The sequence below is a fragment of the Eretmochelys imbricata genome, chromosome 24 (genome assembly GCF_965152235.1).
Source record: "Eretmochelys imbricata isolate rEreImb1 chromosome 24, rEreImb1.hap1, whole genome shotgun sequence".
Lineage (NCBI taxonomy): Eukaryota > Metazoa > Chordata > Testudines > Cheloniidae > Eretmochelys > Eretmochelys imbricata.
The window spans coordinates 8,008,476-8,031,170 of NC_135595.1; the positions used below are offsets into that span (position 1 = coordinate 8,008,476).

Genomic DNA, 22,695 nt, shown 5'->3' on the forward strand with positions numbered 1-22,695 from the left:
TGCTCGAATAGCTCCACTTTTGACTAATGCTTACAACTCTCACATACAACTCTCTGGGACAAAAACATCAGGACACCCACCTATTTTAGGAATTGATGCACTTTTACAAAACAGCACCACAGCAGTTGACCCTGATGTTTAATTTGTAACTCAAAAGTGGAGTCAAAGACCTTGCCTTAATCAAATTTGCTCTAAATATATGCCAGATCCACCTCCCTCCACTGATCTGTGTTACACAAGAACATCAGAATGGCCATGCTGGGTCATCCCAATGCTCCATCTAGCCCAGAGTCCTGTCTTCTGACAATGGCCAATGTCAAATGCTTCAAAGGGAATGAACAGATTAGTGAGGGATCCATCCCCTGGTAGTCTCAGACTCTGGCAGTCAGAGGCTTAGGGACACCCAGAGCATGGGATTGCATCCTTGACAGTCTTGGCTAATAACCATTGATGGACCTATCCTCCTAATTCTTCTTTTGAATTGTTATAGTTTTGGCCTTCACAACATCCCCTGGCAATGAGTTCCACAGGTTGACTGCACGTTGTGTGAAGAAATACTTCCTTTGTTTTAAATCTGCTGCCTATTAATTTCATCGGGTGACCCCAGTTCTTGTGTTACACAAAGAGGTCAATAACACTTCCTTCTTCACTTCCTCCACACCGGTCATGATTTTACAGACCTCCGTCCTATCCCGCTTTGGTCGCCTCTTTTTCAAGATGAACAGTCCCAGTCTTTTTAATCTCACCTCATACAGAAGCTGTTCCACACCCTGGCATCATTTTTGTTGCCCTTCTCTGTAGTTTTCCCGTTTCTAATATATATTTTTTGAGATGGGATGACCAGAACTGCACACAGCATTCAAGGTGTGGGCATATCATGTGTCAGGGTTCCTTCCCCACTCTGAACTCTAGGGTACAGATGTGGGGACCTGCATGAAAGACCCCCTAAGCTTATTCTTACCAGCTTAGGTTAAAAATTGGTTACAAAATCATCAAAGACCCAAACCCCTGGATCTTGGAGCAATGGAAAAATCACTCAGGTTCTTAAAAGAAGGGTTTTATTAAAAAAAGAAAGGGAAAAATCATCTCTGTAAAATCAAGATGGAAAATACTTTACAGGGTATTCAGATTCAAAACACAGAGGATCCCCCTCTGGGCAAAACCTTAAAGTTACAGAAAACAGGAATAAACCTCCCTCTTAACACAGGGGAAATTCACATAAAATAAAAGATAAACTAATCCGCCTTGTCTGGCTTACCTATGCTGGTTGCAATATTGGAGACTTGGATTAGGATGGGTTGGAGAAGATGGATTTCTGTCTGGCCTCTCTCAGTCCCAAGAGAGAACACCACATAAACAAAGAGCACAAACAAAAACCTGTCCCCCCCTCAAGATTTGAAAGTATCTTATCCCGTTATTGGTCCTTTGGGTCAGGTGCCAGCCAGGTTAGCTGAGCTTCTTAACCCTTTACAGGATGTTGCCTCTGGCCAGGAGGGATTTTATAGCACTGTATACAGAAAAGTGGTTACCCTTCCCTTTATATTTATGTCACCAGGGATTTAGAGTGGCATTATGATATTTACTGTCTTATTATCTATCCCTCTCCTAATGGTTCCCGACATTGTTCACTTTAACTGACACTGCACACAATGCGGATGTTTTCAGAGAACTATCCACAACTCCAAGATCTCGAGTGGTAACAGCTAATTTAGACTCCATTTTGTATGTACAGTTGGATTATGTTTTCCAATATGCACTATTTTGCATTTATCAACACTGAATTTCATCTACTGTTCTGTTGCCCAGTCACCCAGTTTTGTAAGATCCTTTGTAACTCTTCACAGTCTGCTTTGGACTTAACTATCTTGAGTAAATTTGTATCATCTGCAAACTTTGCCACCTCCCTGTTTACCCCTTTTTCCAGATCATTTATGAACATGCTGAACACCACTGATCGCAGTACAGACTCCTGGGGAACACCGCTATTTACCTCTCTCCAATCTGAAAACTGACCATTTATTCCTAACCATTGTTTCCTGTCTTTTAACCTGTTACTGATCCATGAGAGGACCTTCCCTCTTATCCCATGACTGCTTACTTTGCTTACGAGCCTTTGGTAAGGGACCTTGTCAAAGACTTTCCGAAAGTCCAAGTACATTATACCCACTGGATCACCCTTGTCCACATCTTTGTTGACACCCTCAAAAAAATTCCAGTAGACTGGTGAGGCATGATTTCCCTTTAGAAGAGCTGTGTTGACTCTTCCCCAACAAATCGTGTTTATCTAGGTGTTCGATAATTCTGTTCTTTACTATAGTTTCAGCCAATTTGCCTGGTATTGAAATTAGTCTTACCGGCCTGTATCTGACAGGATCACCCCTGGAGCCTTTTTTAAAAATTGGTGTCACATTAGCGATCCTCCAGTCGTTTGGTACTGAAATTGATTTAAGTGATAGGGGACATACCACACTCAGTAGTTCTGCAATTTCATATTTTAGCTCCTTTAGAATGCTTGGGTGAATACCACCTGGTCCTGGTGACTTATAACTGTTTAATGTACTGATGCGTTTCAAAACTTCCCTCTATTGACACCTCAATCTGGGACAGCTCCTCAGATTTATCACCTTTCATCTGTTTTCTAAGCAACTAGTGGAGCTGAAATTGATGGCTGGGTCAATACTTAAGCACTAATTTGTTTTAGCTCAGTTCTATCAGACAACCAAAGCCATGACATGTGGAGCGAGGAGGAGGGGAAGCCGGTTTGAATTGCAGCACTCTACATTGGGAAGCGTCTACCGTTTATCACCTGTGGTTGGTAGCCAACTGTACCCACGCAGCGGTGATCTACGAAAGTGAAAATGCTTTCGGTGTTGTGTCGGGAGATGAACTCAGTTGGCTGACAAATGCTGTTCAGGTCTGTGCAGTTGGGTGAGCTAGTGACCTGAAAAGCAAGACAGATTTTGCACCATTAGATTCGGTTTCAGCTTTACAGAAAGCCACTCAGAAGTGCAAGCGTGCCCTCCTAGCCAACATATACAATAGGTGCTTAGCCTGGTTGAACAGAATTTTCTCCCACTGAACCATGAAGCAGGCATCGCTGCTTAGAGAGGTACAGGTGGCAGATAGAGACATTCCTGTTTAATAAGGTATGTCAGAAAGGTGGAATAAAGCTGCATCTGAGCCCAGGTAAATCCATACCCAATTCAAAGGCTAATTAAATATTTATACAGCCATTTGCACATTTCCAAAGGGCAGTGACGCTCACAACACCCCCATGAGTTGAAATGCCAGCATGAGATAGAGAGTAGGAATTGTGAAGCCAGATGGGGCATTCAGTGCACTTGCTGGCATGTCAGTTCCCAGAATGCACCTGGCAGGTTTCAGAGTGCTGTGCTGGGCTTGTGGGAAATCCATAGTTAAGTTTCTGTAGGCTTTGCAAACCAGAGCTGTGGACAGTTTTATTCTCCAGAGATTTTTTGTGTTTGCTTTATCTAGACCCACAGATGACACGGTTGAGCGGGAAGGAACACAGACAGGCTGTATGGAGAGAATATACTGGTCAAGGACCTTGGAGAGAAAGTAGGAAAGTGGTTTAATTCTCAGCATCACCACATTCCCACTGAATGACAAAGTTTCTACTCACCTGTAGTCTGCCAATGGCCACAAGACAAAATTTGCTCCCCTGGCCAGCATCTGGGTCATCGTCTGGCAATGAGACACCTGAGACAAAAGATGAGAGAATGTTTAAGAAATTACAGCATGACAAGCGAACCAGAAGCCCCTAATCCCACAGAGGAAGCAGCAAGAGAAGCAGCTCTGATTTCAATATTTCACGCCTTACTGTTATGTTGTTGCCAATCACTTTCTCTTAGTCAAAAGGGACTGACAGGTTAAAAATACGTTCAATGCCTGTGCAGTTTTCAACTTACTCGAAGTGTTATATGAAAGTCAAAGGAAAGGAGTCTAGTTTCAGCCCCAGATTCTCTAGCGGACTGTGTTCTGAAAGCGAGACCTGCTCGCCCGACCACCAGGAATGTCCCATCCTTCTATAAAACCCCAGACCTATAGGAACTGATTCAGCAGAGTTCGGCACCCTTCTTAGTTCTCTATGGATTTTGAAATGTGTCTCCAAACATCCCTGCTTAGAGACATGGGTGGTCTGAAAGCGAGGTGCATGCACAGAAGGGACACAAGAACATGCTAGTAACACACACTGGCTTAAGAGCAGATTTGGTAACTTGAATATTTCAAGGAGCTGGCATAATTCCTTACCCGCTGGGGGCCAGGCTTTTATATACCCCGTGCAGTGCACCACCACGTAATGGGGCTCCCCATCTTTCACTGCACCCAAGCCACTCCTAGAGAAGACAAAACAATTAAGATTATTCTTTATATGTTTAAGAGGCTCAACTCATTTTGGATTCTTTAAATAACTGAAATGAAGGGTCTACAGGGAGGGAGTGCAGTCCCTGAGCCTACATGCCCAATGACACCTAATTTAGATCCATCGATGGCTGTTAGCCAAGATGGTCAGGGATGCAACCCCATGCGCTGGGTGTCCCAAACAGCTCGGGCTGTCAGCCCCAGGGCATGGGGGGGGTGAGGGGTTCCGAGCTGTGAGCCACACATGGGGCTGACTGCCAAAAGGTGATGTACATAATGCAGTGTCTACACAGACACTGCACTGCCCTAACTACATCACCCTAAGTGCTATGTTTCTTATGGAGGTGGAGGTATTAGATTGGGGTAGTGGGTGACTTACATCGGCGGGAGTGACGTCGTAGTATAGACACAGAGTTACGTCAACCTAAACTGCCTTATATTGACCTAACTCTGTAGTAAGAAGAAAAGGAGTACTAGTGGCACCTTAGAGACTAACCAATTTATTTGAGCATAAGCTTTCGTGACTAAATTGGTTAGTCTCTAAGGTGCCACTAGTACTCCTTTTCTTTTTACGAATACAGACAAACACGGCTGCTACTCTGTAACTCTGTAGTGCAGACCAAGCCTAAGACTCTGAATGCCGGAAGCTGGGACTGGATGCCAGGGGATAGATTACTGAAGATCTGCCCTGTCCTATTCATTCTCTCTGGAGCATCTGGCTCCAGCCACTGTCAGAAGACAGGACTCTGGGCTAGACAGACCACTGGTCTGACCCAGTATGGTCGGTCTTATGTTCTTAAGGTCAGATGCATGCTGAATGAGCTATTTCATGTGCTGTAATTTCCAGGGACTGAAGACATCTGAGCCTGCCTTAATGTCCTTTAAAAGTATGGTCTTCAAAATATAAAATATATTAAAGCCTAAGGGAACAGAATCTCAACCTGTGCTCTACCGCTGGAGCTTTAATCTATACACTGCATAGAATTATGGTTTGAAGCTTGAATCTGCACATTAACAGAGTCTTGTGGAAAGTGGCATTGCTAAGGTCTCTCTGTACTGAAGCACTCAAATAGGCTGTGCTATACCATCTCACATATGCGTTATGGACCACGCATCCCACACCGCTCTAAGGTACTTTTTTTTTTTTTTTTACTTTGTTACTCAGTGTGGTGTGAGACTCATACATATCATCTTTAAATGTGATCCCTGCAGTTTACCTGCATCGGTTCCTCATGAAGCTGAGCCTATTCATGGAGACTGGATCCACTGAGCTGTTGCCACACCTGGACCAGTCAAGAGGGGGAAAAAGTTTAAACCCCAACGATAAAGACTGTAAATAAGACACTTTGCCCTTTTATTCAAGATTCCACAATGCTTTATAAACATGAATTGAGCCCTGGTCTACACTACAAACTTACGTCAGTATAACAATGTCACTGGAGAGTGTGAAAAATCCACACCCCTGAGCAATACCATGACACCGGCTGAATTTTCGGTGTAGCCAGTGCTACATCAGCAGGAGAAGCGGACATCGTTACCGCCCCTTGTGGGTAACTAGCCCTACTTTACTGAAGCAGAGGGCTAGGTGACCTGCCCAAGGTCAGAGCAAGTCAATGGCAGAGCTTGAACAGAGCCTGGAGTTCCTGAGCTGCCTGTGGTTATATCTCGGAGAGCTGTACAATCCCCTTAACACAGGGTGGGAAAAGTAAGAGTCTGTTTTAGAGCTGAACCCCATCCGGAAATCAGGTTTTACAGAGCGACCTTCCATCTCATCGAACCTGAGAAGGCTGAAAGAGCCAAAGAAAAGCTTAACTGCTCCGATATTTGTTAAGCAGCCAGTTCACAGGTTTAGCCAGGGGCTCATGCAACCAGATCTCCTATCAGATTCCCCGTATTACCTCATTCGACATATGAAAGATCTCCTTGAGCCCATGCACATTCTCATGGATTGCTGGCCTTCCTTCTTGACTGTCCCAGTCTTTAGATCAAGGATTCGACCTGAGGGAGAAAAAGACAAGCAAAGTGACGCTGTTTTGCAGGACAACTTCTGGGATCGTCACTCAGTATCACCAGGATACACCAGACAGCGCACCAGGCACCATGTAATTTCCTAAGCAGCAGCTATTACTTAACCAGCTTTAAAATAGGACACAGCAGTGGATAATTCCCTCGTGACACTGAAACTAAAGACTGGCTCTTGATCTGCATCTTCCTGCAGAAGCTGGTCCCCTGCTCCAGAAGCTGACAGCATTATGGTCAGCCCTGATGCTCGAGGGGTAAAAGGAAAGGCCTCATCACTCAAACGGCTTGAGCAGATCAAGGCACATTGTTCAAGAGTTCCTTGGCATCCCATCCACTTCTCAGATAGCAATGTAGTGTCTGTCACATGTTCATGCATATTTGAGGATGGAGTGAGGGATTCAATGCTTTAACGGGGGAGTAGTAGCATCCCCCTCCTGGTAACAGATTTGGCACCACGAACAAGGAGAACAATGGAAATTCAGCCTATATGCATCTTCTGATGCATCCTCAGGATCTTTGTTAGAGGCCCAGGGTGGTCTGTTCCTCTTATCAGGAATGTTAACGACCCAGTTCTAGCCTCACAGAATCACCCACACGCCAGACCAATGGGCGCACTACAAATTCTGGGAATTGTCAGCATGGCAGAGTTTCCACAGCAGGCTGCTTTACCTGTCAGAGCGTTCTCCGAAGTGGAGAGCTGCTCCCTCAGTTTGTCCACGTCATCAGGATGAACCTGGTCATACAGGGTGCTGCTGAACCATTCGGACTGCGGCTGGTTCAGGACGGGAGTCACCGAGTCCGAGACGTATACCACCCTTCCGGTCTCACAAGACACTATGAACAGAAAGCCATCGGCTGCTTCTAGAATCAAGTGTTTGAGTTCCTGCATACAGAACAGACACGTTCTTAACCCAGTGGCGAGACAGTCATCACCCACCAGCTACCTTTAAGCTCTTAGGTCTCCCCAACATTAATCGCCCTCTGGCTGAGCTACACATTGAGCTCTTTCAATCTTTCCTTAGAAGCAAAAAAAGCAGAGACCTGATCAGTGAGAAAGGAGGGTTTGTAGGTGCCATCGGTGGAGGTGTTGCCAGTGCCCCGCAAGGACTTCATGTGAGACACAGCCATACGCAAGATAGTCAGCTTGTCAGGCTTGCGAGCCAGGGCGCTGCAGGTGGGTACCATGTCTGACAGCTCCGTGATGTAGGCGGTCATCTTGTTCCTACGCCTGCGCTCTATCTCGCTGTGATTCTCCCTGGGAAAGCAGATGGGGAGAGGTTAGAAGAGCCAAACGGCTCAGCTCTTTTGCCAGGTCAACCCTTCCTGGGTTCCCGCCAGGCCGGAGCGAAAAACTGAAAGATGCGCCAGGGTCTTCAGAAGTTAGAAGGGCTGCAAAAGCCTCCCATGCTGGGCATGCATGAAAGAACACGGGAAAAACAAGTGCAAGGGAGAGAAGCTAGAGCCAGGACATCTTTGCCAAACACAAGAGCACCTTGCTCTAAATTATATTTATTCAAGAAGTCTTGCAAAGGACAGTAAGTTAGGGCTAAGCTACTTCAACACGGGAAGCTCTCTACAGCTGTTCAAGAGCACAGCTCTGCAAAAAACCAGTAACCCACAATGGTAATATAGGTTTCCACACAGTTACTGTGGTGATTCTCCTTTGAAATAAGTGAACTCTACAGGCCTGATTCTCAGTTACACTAAGGCACCTTTTTCACCATGCTGGACACATAAAGAGGCCGTAGAGTGGTTGTAAATGTAATTTCTGTCCACTGCTGGAGTTTCAGATATATGACCATTAGGCACTATGGCTTGCTAATTTTTTTGAGAGGCAATTTCATCTCTAGTATAAAACAAAGTGAACTCTACAAGCGGCCCACCGTCCTTACCTGTGACACACATACCTGTACCTCGTGTCCCACCACCTTACCGCCAATGCGGCAGTACAGATTCCTAGAGATGCATTACAACTAACGCTCCTTGATTTGATCCCACTAGTGGATTTAACTTGCCTCTCAGGAATCCGTCTGCTCCTGAGGGACATTTCCTATTGGCCCCTGCAGGGTAGAGGCTAGCATGTGTTCACATGTTGCATTTATGGACCAAGTGTAATTTAGTTGGGTTATGAAGGTGGATTTTTCAAACCAGAACATAATGCCAGGTTTCCTATAGGAAAGATTGGTTAGCGGTGCAAAGAGAGTGGATCAGATGCAAGGAATCACACGATGGGAGATGAAACTGGATGGATGACAGCAAGTGGAAGAAACAGTAAAAAGGAACTAAATACAATAGATGAAAAAGGGAAAAAAAAATTTAAAAATGGAGTGTCACCGTAGGCTTATGCAGCTGTTTAATAGGGACTTGCCTTTTGCTGAAAGGGGAATAGCGTTCGGTATAGTGCTTTGACTATCCCATTCACCTTTAATTCAGCCTTCCATAGCTGCAACGAAAATTTACCTGCCCAGACATGTGTTACTCACCTACCCTTTCTGTCAGAATAATGGGGGGGGGAGGGAGATCAACTAATGATATTTTACTTGCCCCATTGCAAAAGCCTCTTCCCAACAAGAAGGATTTTGCAAGACAGCCGTAACGAGAGATTGTGGGGTCACTGTTTAATTAAAGAAGAACAAGGACTCCTGGAAGTACTGCATTCTACAGTCTACACAAGCAGCTAAAGAGTCCCTCTTTCGCCATAGACACACTTAGGGGTCCTCCTTTAAGCCACTGAACATCTTTCTTATCTGGTCAGAAATATTTCAACTATGAAATGCTGCACTTCCAGAAGGTGTCTCTGCTTCTTAGACAGCATGTAATAAGCCAACCAGAACCTTGACAAACTCTAAACATGCAAACCCATGTAATCATTCTGTGTATTACTTAAGAGAAGTGATTGCTCAAGAACATAGATTTTTTTAAAAAAAAAATCTTAACTCTTTTACAGCACAGTGCCCGTTCTGTTTTGCCATATACCAAACCAGCATTTGGCATGGTACTGCGTTTAGAAGAAGTCTGGCCAATGCAATTATGATATCTATTTATACAGTGGTAAAAGGCACCATCGCAACATGGCAGGAGCTTACAAACTGAGTATTCTTGCACCTAGCATCTCTCAGTCCAGCAGGAGAGGTTTTACTTGCCAAGGCTGAAGTTAGCAGAGCTACAGTAATCTGTGAAAGCACTGGCCCAGCCACGTTCTGCCCTGCAGTCTTCATGCTGCCTGGGTTTGGATGCAAACAAATTCTTTTGAGGGTATTACAAGATGTTCTCACAAGGAGAATACAGCTTGAAGTTTCACTTTTGCACAGATTTCCAGAAGTCTGTCCAGTTTCAAGTCCTTTATTGCAGCAGATAAGGAAAAAACAAAGTGGGGATGCCCGCAGAAACATCAAGGAGAGGAAGTACTCTGCTTTGCCATGCTTGAAAACTTCATTCTCCTACCTACCTGGCAAGTCTTTCCTTATCCGCTGAACTCTGCTCATCATCAGACCTAAAAATAAAATTAGTGAACTAAGCTAAAAATGGAAAAAAGTTTAAAGAAATGAAAAAATGGGAAGATGTATTAGGAAACCCAACCTATAGATACATCTGTTCTATAATAAAAACAGATCACAAAACAAGGAGGTCATTAAATGGATTGCTTTATACACTCATCTAGCACCTTCTATCAAAGTGTCTCAAAGCACTCTGAAAACATCAAGCAAGCCTATAAGGTAGGCAAGTGTTACACTCATTTTTACAGATGGGTAAACTGGGGCGCACAGAAATAATTTTGCCCAAGGTCACAGAAGATCAGCAGCAGAGCTGGGAAGAGCTCTCAGAAGTCCTGACTCTCAGTCATATTAAAATACACTTACCTCCCTAAGTAATGAGAAAGAAGGTATTTTTAATCAATACACGCAGCCTGTTGATTCGTAGTGTTAACATACTGGCGATCTAGACAAAAGACACTCAGACTTTGCATACAAGGACACCCACAAATGCCAAGAGAGTCAGAGACCAAGACACAAATGCCCTTTATAACACTGTTAGATACACAGACACCGTGTGATGAGATGGGACATTTGGGACGACCACATTATGCACGAGCAGTGAAACCACAAAGGTACTGTGCAAGTCATCCAAACAAGGGGCCTACAGAAACCTTATAATCACAGCAACATGTATGCCTGTACAGCATTGTTAGAGAAAAGTAGGTCGGGGGGGTGGAGGGGGGAACACTTTGAAAAGTTCGCCGGTATTTTTTCCAACCCTCTCTGTCCTTCAGACCATGTTGCTTTAGGTACCACATAATGATTCAAAAGCTACATTTGTAAGTTTTCAGATACTAAATGTTCTCCATAAGCCAGGGAGCTACAATCTTATGTTTCATCTCCCACTGCTTGCCAGGCATTAAAAAAGCATGCTCTTCAAAACATACCTAGGGTTCCTGGAGTGGAGCATCTAAGTTTCTGGCCAACTGTGATATACTGGACCTTAAACCCGTTATTAGTCCTGTACTGAACAGCTGATGTTTGACTTTCGAGCCCTGGTTCACTCAGTACATACTTTGAGGAAGAAGGGGTGGGGAAGAGACTCTGCTGGTAAATGGTGGCCATATGAAAGCTGCTCAGAGATCCTAGTAGAGATGGATTAATGGGCAAAATAGGTGCAAGTTAATTCCACGGATACAAAGGACTTTAGTCCCTGGGTATCACAATCAAATGTGTGGTATAAATATATATTTTATCCAGTCCCAATCTTTACTGCATTCTTCCATTCCACCAGTAGTGAAAGAGTTTCCAATTCTACACAGATTGCTGTTGTGTGATTACTCTTTATCAGTGTAACACCCAGGTATTTGCAGACCTCCTATTCTATACTTGAAGTAACTTGCTATCTTGCTGGCTGCCTGATAGTCAACATGTACAGGAGAGAATGGATCTATTTACACATTAATAATGAACAGACACTAAGTGCTGAAGATATGCAGAATGATGTTGGATACGGTGGTCCTGCACATTAGCCGCTTTTAAACCTCAATGCCTCCACTGTTTTATTTGTTTAATTTTTTAACCACAAGAGTGGAGGTTAAAGACTGTAGCTGTTTGATTTAACCTGGGTAATTAGAAGGTCCATCGCTGCTAACATTTGTAGTTAGGTATGCCAAGATAAGGAGAACCTGATCTCATACTTCAGGGCGTAAGTTGATCACATGCAGAGGGTCAAGATGAATTTCCAGACGACCCCACGTGCAACACTGCACCACTGGCTTGGAGTATTATAGAGTTAACTCAACTCCTGGGAAGGGTCAGGGACTGAAATAGTATATACAACTCGAGCGCTAACGTTCTGACCCTGTAGAACAATCCTAGGATATCACAACACATGATACCAAGAGAACCTGTGCTACATTATGCATCAATAATGCTTAAAGACTGCCTTTTTTTATTATATTTAAGATTCTTTGAAAGCCACCAAAGGCCAGATTTTCCCATTAGGGAAAGAGGTCTTTTTAACACAGGTTAGCCAGTGCAGGTTGGTTAACATTGACTGAAGGGAATTGGCAATTAACTCAAAGTACAAAAGCCCAGTGAGGTTGAGCCCATAGCATTATCTTAATCTGCCCATAATAGACCTGAAGAGGCTGGTGTTGAGTGTTCGCTCTCCATGCTGAGACTTTTGTTATTAAGACGCTCCAGTGTAAACGCACAGAAATAAGGAGTTAGGAAAGAAACCTGGAAATGCAGAGCTGCTGCGACAACAGAACTCCAGTGCCGGAACACTGTCGCTTCCCCAAGGAAGTTGAATAAGGGTGAGGGGCCAAAGCCTCACTCCCATGCACACCATTTTTAATCTTTTTCCCTTTCAGAGGCCCAACACTGGCACACACATAGTCCTTCTGCCTGAGAAGGGCTTCATATGGAAGGTTCAGTACCATTCCTGCCTACTCTGCACCCCCGAATCTCAAGATTCACGACCCACCACACTGCAAGGCCCTTCGCCCACAGCAATTTTAGTGAACGGAAATGCTTTATAAACACAAGTAACATCCTTTGCTTTCTCTCCTAAGGAATACAAGCAGTTCTGACACTGAGTAATGGCCATAATTTGTACCCAGAGACGAGCCCCACACCCTGAAGTTTGTATTTTAACTCCAAGTTCAGGAGCGTTTAGATCTAGGGCATTCATTGGTTCAGGTCCACCTCTAGCTGAATGATTTAGTTGCTTAATACAAGTCATTGCATGTACTGATACTAATGCTCTAGAGTTGCTTATTTTGGCTAAGAGTTTAGCAAAATCAGAAGACAAAATGGACTCTCACAATGAAGACGCGGACTGGAGACAGCATTCAGAACATACATAAAACTCAAACGTTTAGCAAAATTACAAAGTCACATTAAAAAACATTTAAACTAAACATTTCAAATCAGCTTAAATTATCTTCATTCTAGGTCTGCGGTGCCCCTTCAATGCGCCCAAGGCAACTGGAGAAATACAACAGAGCCAGCGCCCAATTCTAGATGGTGCAGAGAGCTTCCTGCAAGACGTTCAACGCCCTCAGCTCCCACTGACTTCAGCTGTAGTCGAGGAAAGAGTGCTACGGCACCAACACTACCAGACACTTCCCTCAAACTTCAAGGTCAAGGAGTTCTCTACTAATGCTATTGTACTATCTGGTCTCTAAAACAACCCAACCATTTATCCACACCACTTTGGCAGAATTCCTCTACAAAATATATAAGTAGACAACACCCAGAGCATACTACAGGCAGAAAAAGAAACACTGTACAAGTACAGTTTGTTACAAACATGCTGCACACTTGTATTTTTATAAATACAATTTTTAGGGGGGAAGGATAGCTCAGCGGTTTGAGCATTGGCCTGCTAAACCCAGGGTTGTGAGTTCAGTCCTTGAGGGAGCCATTTAGGGATCTGGGGCAAAAATTGGGGATTGGTCCTGCTTTGAGCAGGAGGTTGGACTAGATGATCTCCTGAGGTCCCTTCCAACCCTGATATTCTATGATTCTACAAGATTTGGGGGCTCCTAATCGACAGCTGAACAAGGAGAAGATTTGCAAAAAAAGAGAGACACTGAATTAGTTTGATACCTTTACAATCAAACTGCTCTAAAGCAATTTTGCAGGATTTCTAGCTTCCCTAGTGCAAGATGTAGACTTTCCTCAGAAAAAACACAAAAAAAGAGAAGGGTGCACCTACATGCACTAACAGGTAGGTGAGGTGCCCTAGATACAAGCAGTATGACTTTGTGGGTTTTATCAACCACAGTACTGTGAATTCTTACCTGGCAAATCTCTCTTTATCATTTGGCATCTGATCATCATCACATCTAGGAGGGGGGAAAAGGAAAAAATGTTTTAAAATACTTACATGTCATTCCTTTTCAACAATAAAGTAACAAGCTGATTAAATTGTGTGGGAGAGCCAGACGCTGAAACAAAAATACTCCAGTTACGTAGAATACAAGTTACAACCCGACATAGTGAAGTCATAGCTTTGTTTCCCATTGCCAAGTGCATAGAGATTAATAAGCCTATTAGTTACATTTCTTCCATGTGATGCAGAAGAGTGAGCTCATACCAAGATCACCCACCTCTCACTGCCTGAAAGTCGTAAGTAAAATGGCTTAAATTATGCTCTGAAGATGCAGTTTCTCCCATAGCCTCATCAGGTCAATGACTTAGAATTCAGTAGATAAATCCTACATACACTACAAAAATAAAGAAGCCGGAACCATTGTCATGCTTGTTAGCCATTCCAAAGCCTAAATGGCATTAAACTGCATAGCAAAATGCCACGCAACCTGGGAAAAATTGAAAAGTTGACATATGGATATTGAGCTTCATTAGACTCAGACTCTAAAGCCAAAAGGAAACATCACAATCATCTAGTCTGATCTCCTGCACATTGCAAGCCACAGAAACTCACCCACCCACTCCTGTGGTAGGCCCACAACCTCTAGCTGGAGTTACTGAAGACCTCAGATCTTGATTTAAAGACTTAAAATTACAGAGAATCCACCTTTTACCCAAACCAGCAAGCGACCCGTGACCCATGCAGCAAAAGGAAGATGAAAAAAATCCCCCAGGGTCTCTGCCAATCTAATCTTGGGGGGAAATTCCTTCCCGGCCCCAAACATGGCAGTCATTTAGACCCTGACCATGTGGGCAAGACCCACCAGACGTACATTTGGGAAAGAATTCTCTGTAGTAACTCAGAGCTCTCGCCTTCTAGTGTCCCATCTCTGGCCGTTGGAGATACTTGCTAACAGCAGTCGTGGATGGGCCATATGACATTGTAGGCACCCCTCAGTCTTAAAACAAGTTAGGGTTTTTTACCCCATGTCTCCCCTTGGAAGACAGCTCCAGAACTTCACTCCTCTAATGGTCAGAAACCTTGATCTAATGTCAAGCCTAAAGTTACTGATGGCCAGTTTATATCCATTTCTTCTTGTGCCAACATTGGCCCTTAACTTAAATAACTCCTCTCCCTCCCTGGTGTTTACCCCTCAGATGTATTTACAGAGAGCAATCATACCTTCCCCCACCCTTCATTTTGTTAGGCTAAACAAGCAAAGTTCCTTAAGTCTCCGCTCATCAGGTAGTTCTCCATTCCTCTGATCATGCAGAGAAGGGCTACAGGTTCCGGTTCTAATTCATGTTCCTAAAACATGGGAGACCAGAATAGCACAGTGTTCCAGAAGAGGTCTCACCAGTGCCTTGTATGCTGGCAATAACACTTCCCCATATCTACTGGAAATACCTCGCCTAATGCATCCTAGAATTGCATTAGAGTTGTCTAAACCAAAAAACTAATCCATGTAACTGGACTACAGATTAATTACATGAGATCTTCATGGCTTCCCATATGGATTATGATAAACAGGGATGTTTGCAGCCACTGGGAGTTCTCAGCAGTAGGGGCCTGCTGTAAGCTAACCTAGAGCATCCGTACAATAGATTGAATGGCAAATTGCTAGGGTAGTAATAGAAACTCTGCTCATTAGCGAAAGGGTTTGACCTTGTTATAGGAGAAACATGCTATTAGGCTGGACTTGTATTCCCAAAGGAAACACTGAACAGCTGCTTAACTCGCCTTCGAAAGATCTAAAAGGAGTTAAATCACATTTGCTTTCCCGCATTAGCCACTTCGTTACACCAGCAGGGATGTTTCTGCAGTGCCATACTTAATCTTATCAACTGAAATAACCAAGTGATGTATTACTGTACAGCTAGTAACAGTGTTGTCGTGGCTCATCAAGAATTGCTACTAGCGGACATTTTTGTTTTAGGCGTTCTAGCAGGAATACCCGAACACAGAGGACAGCAACCAAACATATGACAGGACACTATCTGGTCTGCTTGTCTGAAAGCTACCCAAATACCACTGCATGGTGTGAATGAATACACCAGTCCAGTTTCCAGACAGTTAACGCTGTCTCTTTGGCTCACTCCAGTGGGTTTCAATATGATAGAACAGTATCTGTCCTCCTGCATCCTGGTATGCTGAGATCTCTAGTGCTTTAGCACACCAGGGATGTGTGAAGAGAAACCATTTTATCTGAGTCTCCTTGCTTTGATTAGCTTACCCTAGACGCTGACCATTTGTGTTCTCCCCACCCCCATCCAACAGACCTTGTGTTACTGCAGATCATCCCCCTGCCCAAGGAGGGCTGCTGTGCCTTCCTCCAAAGGGGGTCAACCCCACTCCCACCAGTGCTGGGAGGGAAGCCCTCCCCGTGCAAAGTGTTTTCACCTCATGTTTTACCATAAGTTTTGTATATTTTAACGAGTGTATGAATGGAAAGAGCAGCCTCACCTGAGGAATTTATTGTTCCCTTCATCATCATCATCATCATCATCAAAATCAAGCCTGAAAAACAGAAGCAGGAGAAGATCAACCATTATCAGAGATGGTTTCTCCTTTCAGGCTGGTTATCCAGTGTCAGCCCTGCAACCTGCACCTTGGAAAGATGCAGAATTTGTTTGAAACTGATATTAAAAACAACCCGACATTACTGTAACCACTGAGAAGAGCCAGGAAATTCAGACAGGGGGCTTCCCATATGCACTTGTCAGAAATGGAGGGTGCAATGGTGCGGAAGGCCATTTGGCATGAGATCACCTTCGCCATGCAACAAGAATAAGTGCAGAGTCCTGCACTTAGGACGGAAGAATCCCATGCACCGTTACAGATTAGGGACCAAATGGCTCGGCAGCAGTTCTGCAGAAAAGGACCGAGGGGTTACAGTGGACGAGAAGCTGGATAGGAGTCAACAGTGTGCCCTTGTTGCCAAGAAGGCCAATGGCATTTTGGGATGTGTAAGTAGGGGCATTGCTAGCAGATAGAGGGACGGGATCGTTCCCCTCTATTCAACATTGATGAGGCCTCATCTGGAGTACTGTGTCCAGTTTTGGGCCCCACACTACAAGAAGGATGTGGAAAAATTGGAAAACGTTCAGCAGAGGGCAACAAAAACGATTAGGGGACTGGAACACATGATTTATGAGGAGAGGCTGAGGGAACTGGGATTGTTTAGTCTGCGGAAGAGAAGAATGAGGGGGGATTTGATAGCTGCTTTCAACTACCTGAAAGGGGGTTCCAAAGAGGAGGGATCTAGACTGTTCTCAGTGGTAGCAGATGACAGAACGAGGAGTAATGGTCTCAAGTTGCAGTGGGGGAGGTTTAGGTTGGATATTAGGAAAAACTTTTTCACTAGGAGGGTGGTGAAACACTGGAATGCGTTACCTAGGGAGGTGGTAGAACCTCCTTCCTTAGAAGTTTTTAAGACCCAGCTTAAAACATTTTAAATGTTTTCCTTAAAAAAGGAAAACAAAACAAGTTAGTGAAGTCTGAACTGTACAGTTCGTATTCTTAGTGATATTAGATGGCATCACTGCGTTAGACACAGGCCAACATTTTGACTGTAACCACTTTTTGTGTGCATAGGAGGGGGGAAAAGAGTTGTCACTTTGCTTCATTTCAAGTTGGAACCTAGTATACAGAACCAGCTCAGCTGCATACAAGTCTGTAAATAAAATGCAAGGAACAAGCAGGAGGCAGAGTGGGAGGGACCTGTGCTGGAGCCGTAGAGCAAAGCTGGTAGGGGAACGTTTTAGTCAGCTTGAAAGTAAGAGGATTTTACCAGCAATGGGCATTTTAGGAGAAACTATTCAAGTGCTCTTTCCCAGCCCCTGCAACGGTATTTTAGCAAAACTAAACTGCAGTGTAAGCACTACTGCTACAATAAACTCTCCCTACAGAGTCTCAGCAGAAAGGCGTCGCAGGAGCCTTGCCAGTGGATCGGCATTCTCCATTCCTTCCCACAGCCTCAGCCTCTGCACCAGCAGAAGTGTTTTCTCCTTTGCAGCTACCATATTCGGGAGCAGACTCCTTACATCTGTGCTTCAGTGACCCCCAAGTCATTCCCAGCCTTGGCTGAAGACATCTTTTCTCTTTCGTCGTGAAACTCACCTTCTTTTGACCGTACCCTTTAACTCGAATCATGTTAACTTAGGGCATTTGGGGATATGGTTTGCATAAAAGACAACAAGATAAATAGACTAAGGGTATATTTACACAACCGATGTTAAAGCTCTGCCGTGGCAGCACTTTAACGTGGCTGTGTTGTCGCGGCTCCAGCGTAGTTAAATCCTTTCAAAGGAAAGGCAGTTTCCTCATTACAAGGCTGACCACTCCTTGCTATGTTACACAAATTGCTCTGCAAAGGAGCAGACACTGTCTCAAAGAGCTTACTGGGTTTTTAGTTATTATAACTTACCCTGGTCGTCTCTTGTTTGTTCTCTGGACAATGGCTACTCCAGCCTGCGTACCAGGTCCAGGGTTCCCAGAAGCAACTGCTGCACCCAAAGAGGGAACATCCGATGCCATTTCTGAGCAGGAGAGAAAAAGCAATGATGCCAAGTCCCGCTATGTTTCAGATTTTGAAGCGCGCTATCCATTAGAAGTGATTAAATCAAAGCCCCAATGCAGTTAAGTCCATAATCTATTTAAATGGGTAGACTTTATACAACGTGCAAGTTGGATTCTCAACTAGCTCTCCTCTCCAAAGCCTGTATTAAGGGTATATTTCAAGCTCTAAGCACATGCTGTTTTCATAAGATCAAAAGCTCAGATCGTCAAACTAAAAGATGTGCTCCTTTTAAGGAGGAGGAGGAGCTTGGTGTGGTCATGGATGGAAGCAGAGACTGACTTCAAATGCTAGTTGGCCCCACTCTGGTATGCAGAAGGGAGAGGAAAAGAAAGCTGTGAGCTACTAAAATGATTAATACAATTGGGGAAAGAAGAGTGGAGTTTTATTATGTAAGTAACTGTGCTGAATTGGACCAGGGAGACATCCTGAAACCATTCAATCCTCAGCCTCACTAGTGGGATTGCCAATTTTAACACCGGTCACCACTCTTGTTCATTACCTATCGTCAGCGACTCATTTCCAAAATAGGCCAAACATGGAACAGCAGCAGCTATGGTCATTACCAATCTGGGCTGGATTCAAACTGGTGATCAAGTCAGAAAGATCTGTCTGTCCTTAACGAAGCTATCTAATAATCCCTGCTTGCTTCTACAGTTCCAATCTAACTTCACACGGAGTACTTATGCTGAAACACAAAGCTAAACAGCACTGACTCCATCTGAACACAAATATATTAACGATGTGCCTCCATCGAATGGCAGAACAATTGAGGAGGAAGCATACTCGACATAGCAGTATTGTCCCCATTTTTGGTGCCACACTTCTTTGGTGCCAGAGAAGTGATTTCCTTTTACTGAAAGGAGCGCATAGTATAAGTAAGTTCTTATTAAGGGAAGACTAAGGTTTTTGCTGCAAACCCTCTCAGCCAAAGTAAAAATTCTAACCTGGAGCAACTTCTGAGCAGAAGAAACGAGCCAGATTTAAAATATGCATGTTAGAATTCAAAGCCAGTGGAATTATTCACATTTTGTACAGAGCTGAGTTAATTAAATTTAATGAGATGTTTCCTGCCCCATTCTAACATATTCATGGTTCACTCCCCTAGTAAGAATTGTGTCTAAGCATATAAACCTCCAAATGAATATGTTAATTACATTACTGGCTTTTAAAAAGCCAGTAACTAAGCTGCCTGCATGGTATAAAGTTTCAATAAAATAAACCAGAGGGAAAAACCAAGATCTTGGGCAAACCAAATCTCCCCTAAATTTGTGGTTTTGAGAGAGAAGGACATTCACAGTGATAGCATAATGGGAAAAGCATCTAACCATTGCAACAAAGGACCCAACCTGCTTACTGCCCACCCATTTGAAGGATTACTGAATAAAAGTTCAGCATGGGATTGGTTTGTGTTTTCATTTTTAAACTGGAAGACTGAAAACTTTATGGTAAGATGCAAATCACACAAACCTCACCTAGAAACAGTTCTTTGGCTAAACAAGGCATAAGTTACTCCTCCTAACTAGGACCATTTTTGGAGCTAAAAATCTTTTGCAAGTTATTTAACTGGGATAAGTTACAGGAGATTATAACACAGAAGGGAACCAGAGGAAAGAGAAGACCTGTGGGAGAAAATGGTCATGGTCTTCAGAGATTGTGGTACTGGATATTGAAATAAACTTCTATAAAGGGTTCCACACCTGAAATACAAGATGCTTAAAATGGTACCGTGAAAGATTTAAGACATGAATACAACGATTTCTTACCTGAAAACAATCTAAAATGTATCAGCAAAAAGCTTTCAAGTTCTTCGTTCACAGTTTAAACTATGGGGCCAAGCCTATTATACGTCAACAACTTTCAACTCTCATAAGAATGGAGGGTTCTCAGTTACTTGCAAGCTCAGGCACTGGGTTTGAGAGCAGTCTGTGCACTGGCCCTAAGCAGGATTTCCCCGGCCCTCGAAGAGGATTGCTCTGTGCCCTAAGCTATTTTATAGATGGGCTCAGAAGGATTATGGTTTTAATCGGTAAATGTCAGTTTCACTGTACACATGCAAACCACCAAACAATATTTCCATTAAAATTTACAGATAGGCAGAATAAGAAAAATGCTGCTTGACAACTTTAGTGTTTGATTTCAGCTATTTAGTTTGTGTATTTTGACATATGATGTTGACAATTTATAATGTAATGGTTATAGATTCAAAAAGTTAGTTTTAAGTCTACCATCACTAAATAGTTATTGTACGACTCCCCTGACAATTTCCTGCAACAGTGAAAACTTAAATTGAAAAAAAAAAATGCTTTAAAACCCCACGGATGATATTCACTGAAATTATTTAAAAAAATCAAATCTAATTCTGCCAAGCCTATTTACGGAGCACATAGTATGCTTTGTCAAAAGGCTAATATCACTGTTCAGATTGGCCTGCTCTACACAGAAATTATGCAAATGCACTGCTAGTAAGAAAAGTGTTGGAGTACCGTTCTAGTTACCATGGTTTGAATTGTAGTGTACATAGGGCACTAGGTAGGTATTTATCTTTCACATTTCTATAATGTGTCATCAACCTCTAGGCTCACTTACAACCAACCTCACTAAACTGTTAACCCAGTGTTAGACAAAGCAACCCTCCCCCCCAAAAAAAGAAAAGGAGTACTTGTGGCACCTTAGAGACTAACAAATTTATTTGAGAATAAGCTTTCGTGAGCTATAGCTCACTTCATCCGGATACAGACTAACACGGCTGCTACTCTGAAAGCAACCAAAGTAGCTCTTCACTCCAACTAAAGAATCCCGCCTGACTCTCCAACTACAGCCTTGGCAAACAGAGCCTTGCAGCATGCCCTGAAGGTGAAAAAACACTTCTGCCTCATCAGACCAGTTGGGACAGGGGAGACAGAGGCTGGATAATCAAGTGGATAGAACACTGAACTGGAACTCACAAGAGACCTAGCTGAAGTCCTGGCCCAGCTGAAATCAATGGGAGTTTTGTCACTGAAGTCAATGGGGCCAGGATTTAATTCCAGGACCAATTCCTGGCTCTGCCAAGCCTCCTCTCTGTGCATCCAATGAAGTGAGCTGTAGCTCACGAAAGCTTATGCTCAAATAAATTGGTTAGTCTCTAAGGTGCCACAAGTACTCCATTTCCCTTCCCACTCTCTCTTGCCTATTTAGACTGTAGGATCTTTGGGGCTCCTGTCTTATTAGAAGCTTGTACAGCGCCTACCACAATGGTACCTTGATCTCAATTAGAGGCTCTATGTGCTACTGCAATACAAATAAAGTAGGTTTCAGAGTAGCAGCCGTGTTAGTCTGTATCCGCATCCGATGAAGTGAGCTGTCACTCACGAAAGCTTATGCTCAAATAAATTTGTTAGCCTCTAAGGTGCCACAAGTCCTCCTGTTCTTTTTACAAATAAAGTAGTGAGCCTCTGGCAGCTACCAGTACTACAGATACTGCAGTCAGCATATTTTTTTGTTCTCTTGCTGCAATTATACTACACAGCATACAACACACTATATAAGTTTTCATATCACAGTAGATTATTACAATAATTTCATTAGCTAGCCAAGAGTACTGTAATCAAGACATCTGGTCATGAACCATAACAAAATCCATCCATTTGGAGTCAAATGAACAGCACACAGCCACAAATCAATCAAGACACTTATGTTAGATATTTTGGGCGTGAAATATGCATTATCTATTCCATGACTAGACTAGCTTTGGGGGATTTTTAAAGTCATTCTGTGAGAAAAATCACTCCCCACACAGCAAAAAGATATACGCTAACAACTGTCATTGTTAATAGTCAGAAACATTTTTTGTTATGCATTTGTGCAAGAATTCAAGTGATCTGATTTCAAAGAGATTAGAACCTAATACTCCAAAGCATTTTTAAACAGTACATGCAGGTCTCCCAAAACATTTCACCAAAATACACTGCTAGCCTGCATTAGTCTCTTTTGCACCTCCCACCTGAGTTTGGTTCATACCGCTGCATATCATCACAGCAAGGCTATGCCAATTTGTAGAATTTACCAAGGGCGACTGCTCTGTGGAATAAATAACTATTGAGCCTGGCAATTCGCAGCGCTATTATTCTCAGCCTTATCAATAGCATGGGAATTCTAGATATAAATACCAAACTATAGCAAAAGAAGAGGGTACTTCATTTTTTTTTTTTAAAATGACGGCTTACTAAAAGCCCCAAAACTTTGTCATCATGAAAAACCCATTCTGCAGGTGAATTCAATATGGCAAAGGAGATTAAGGGCAAAGGGCAGTTAGGTTCTTGCCTATGTTCCCTGTCAAACGTTTATGGATGTTTAAAAAATAAAACCTATTC

At 43.3% G+C, this 22,695-nt stretch overlaps 1 protein-coding gene across 2 annotated transcripts in view; it reads right to left on the reverse strand.

Annotated features, from left to right (window-relative positions):
• The window catches only part of ARNT (aryl hydrocarbon receptor nuclear translocator), a 38,555-nt gene that overhangs the window by 9,944 nt on the left and 5,916 nt on the right, over window positions 1-22,695 (reverse strand). The window contains exons 2-12 of one of the 2 annotated variants that reach the window (XM_077840824.1): window positions 18,191-18,302; window positions 16,228-16,281; window positions 13,694-13,738; window positions 9,854-9,898; window positions 7,447-7,660; window positions 7,075-7,288; window positions 6,282-6,381; window positions 5,601-5,666; window positions 4,273-4,358; window positions 3,644-3,720; window positions 2,807-2,941 (exon numbers count right to left, since the gene is read on the reverse strand). In XM_077840824.1, the coding sequence (XP_077696950.1) occupies window positions 2,807-2,941; window positions 3,644-3,720; window positions 4,273-4,358; window positions 5,601-5,666; window positions 6,282-6,381; window positions 7,075-7,288; window positions 7,447-7,660; window positions 9,854-9,898; window positions 13,694-13,738; window positions 16,228-16,281; window positions 18,191-18,302 (1,148 nt within the window). The remainder of the gene's footprint in view (window positions 1-2,806; window positions 2,942-3,643; window positions 3,721-4,272; window positions 4,359-5,600; window positions 5,667-6,281; window positions 6,382-7,074; window positions 7,289-7,446; window positions 7,661-9,853; window positions 9,899-13,693; window positions 13,739-16,227; window positions 16,282-18,190; window positions 18,303-22,695) is intronic. The other variant, XM_077840825.1, reaches the window with a different exon arrangement.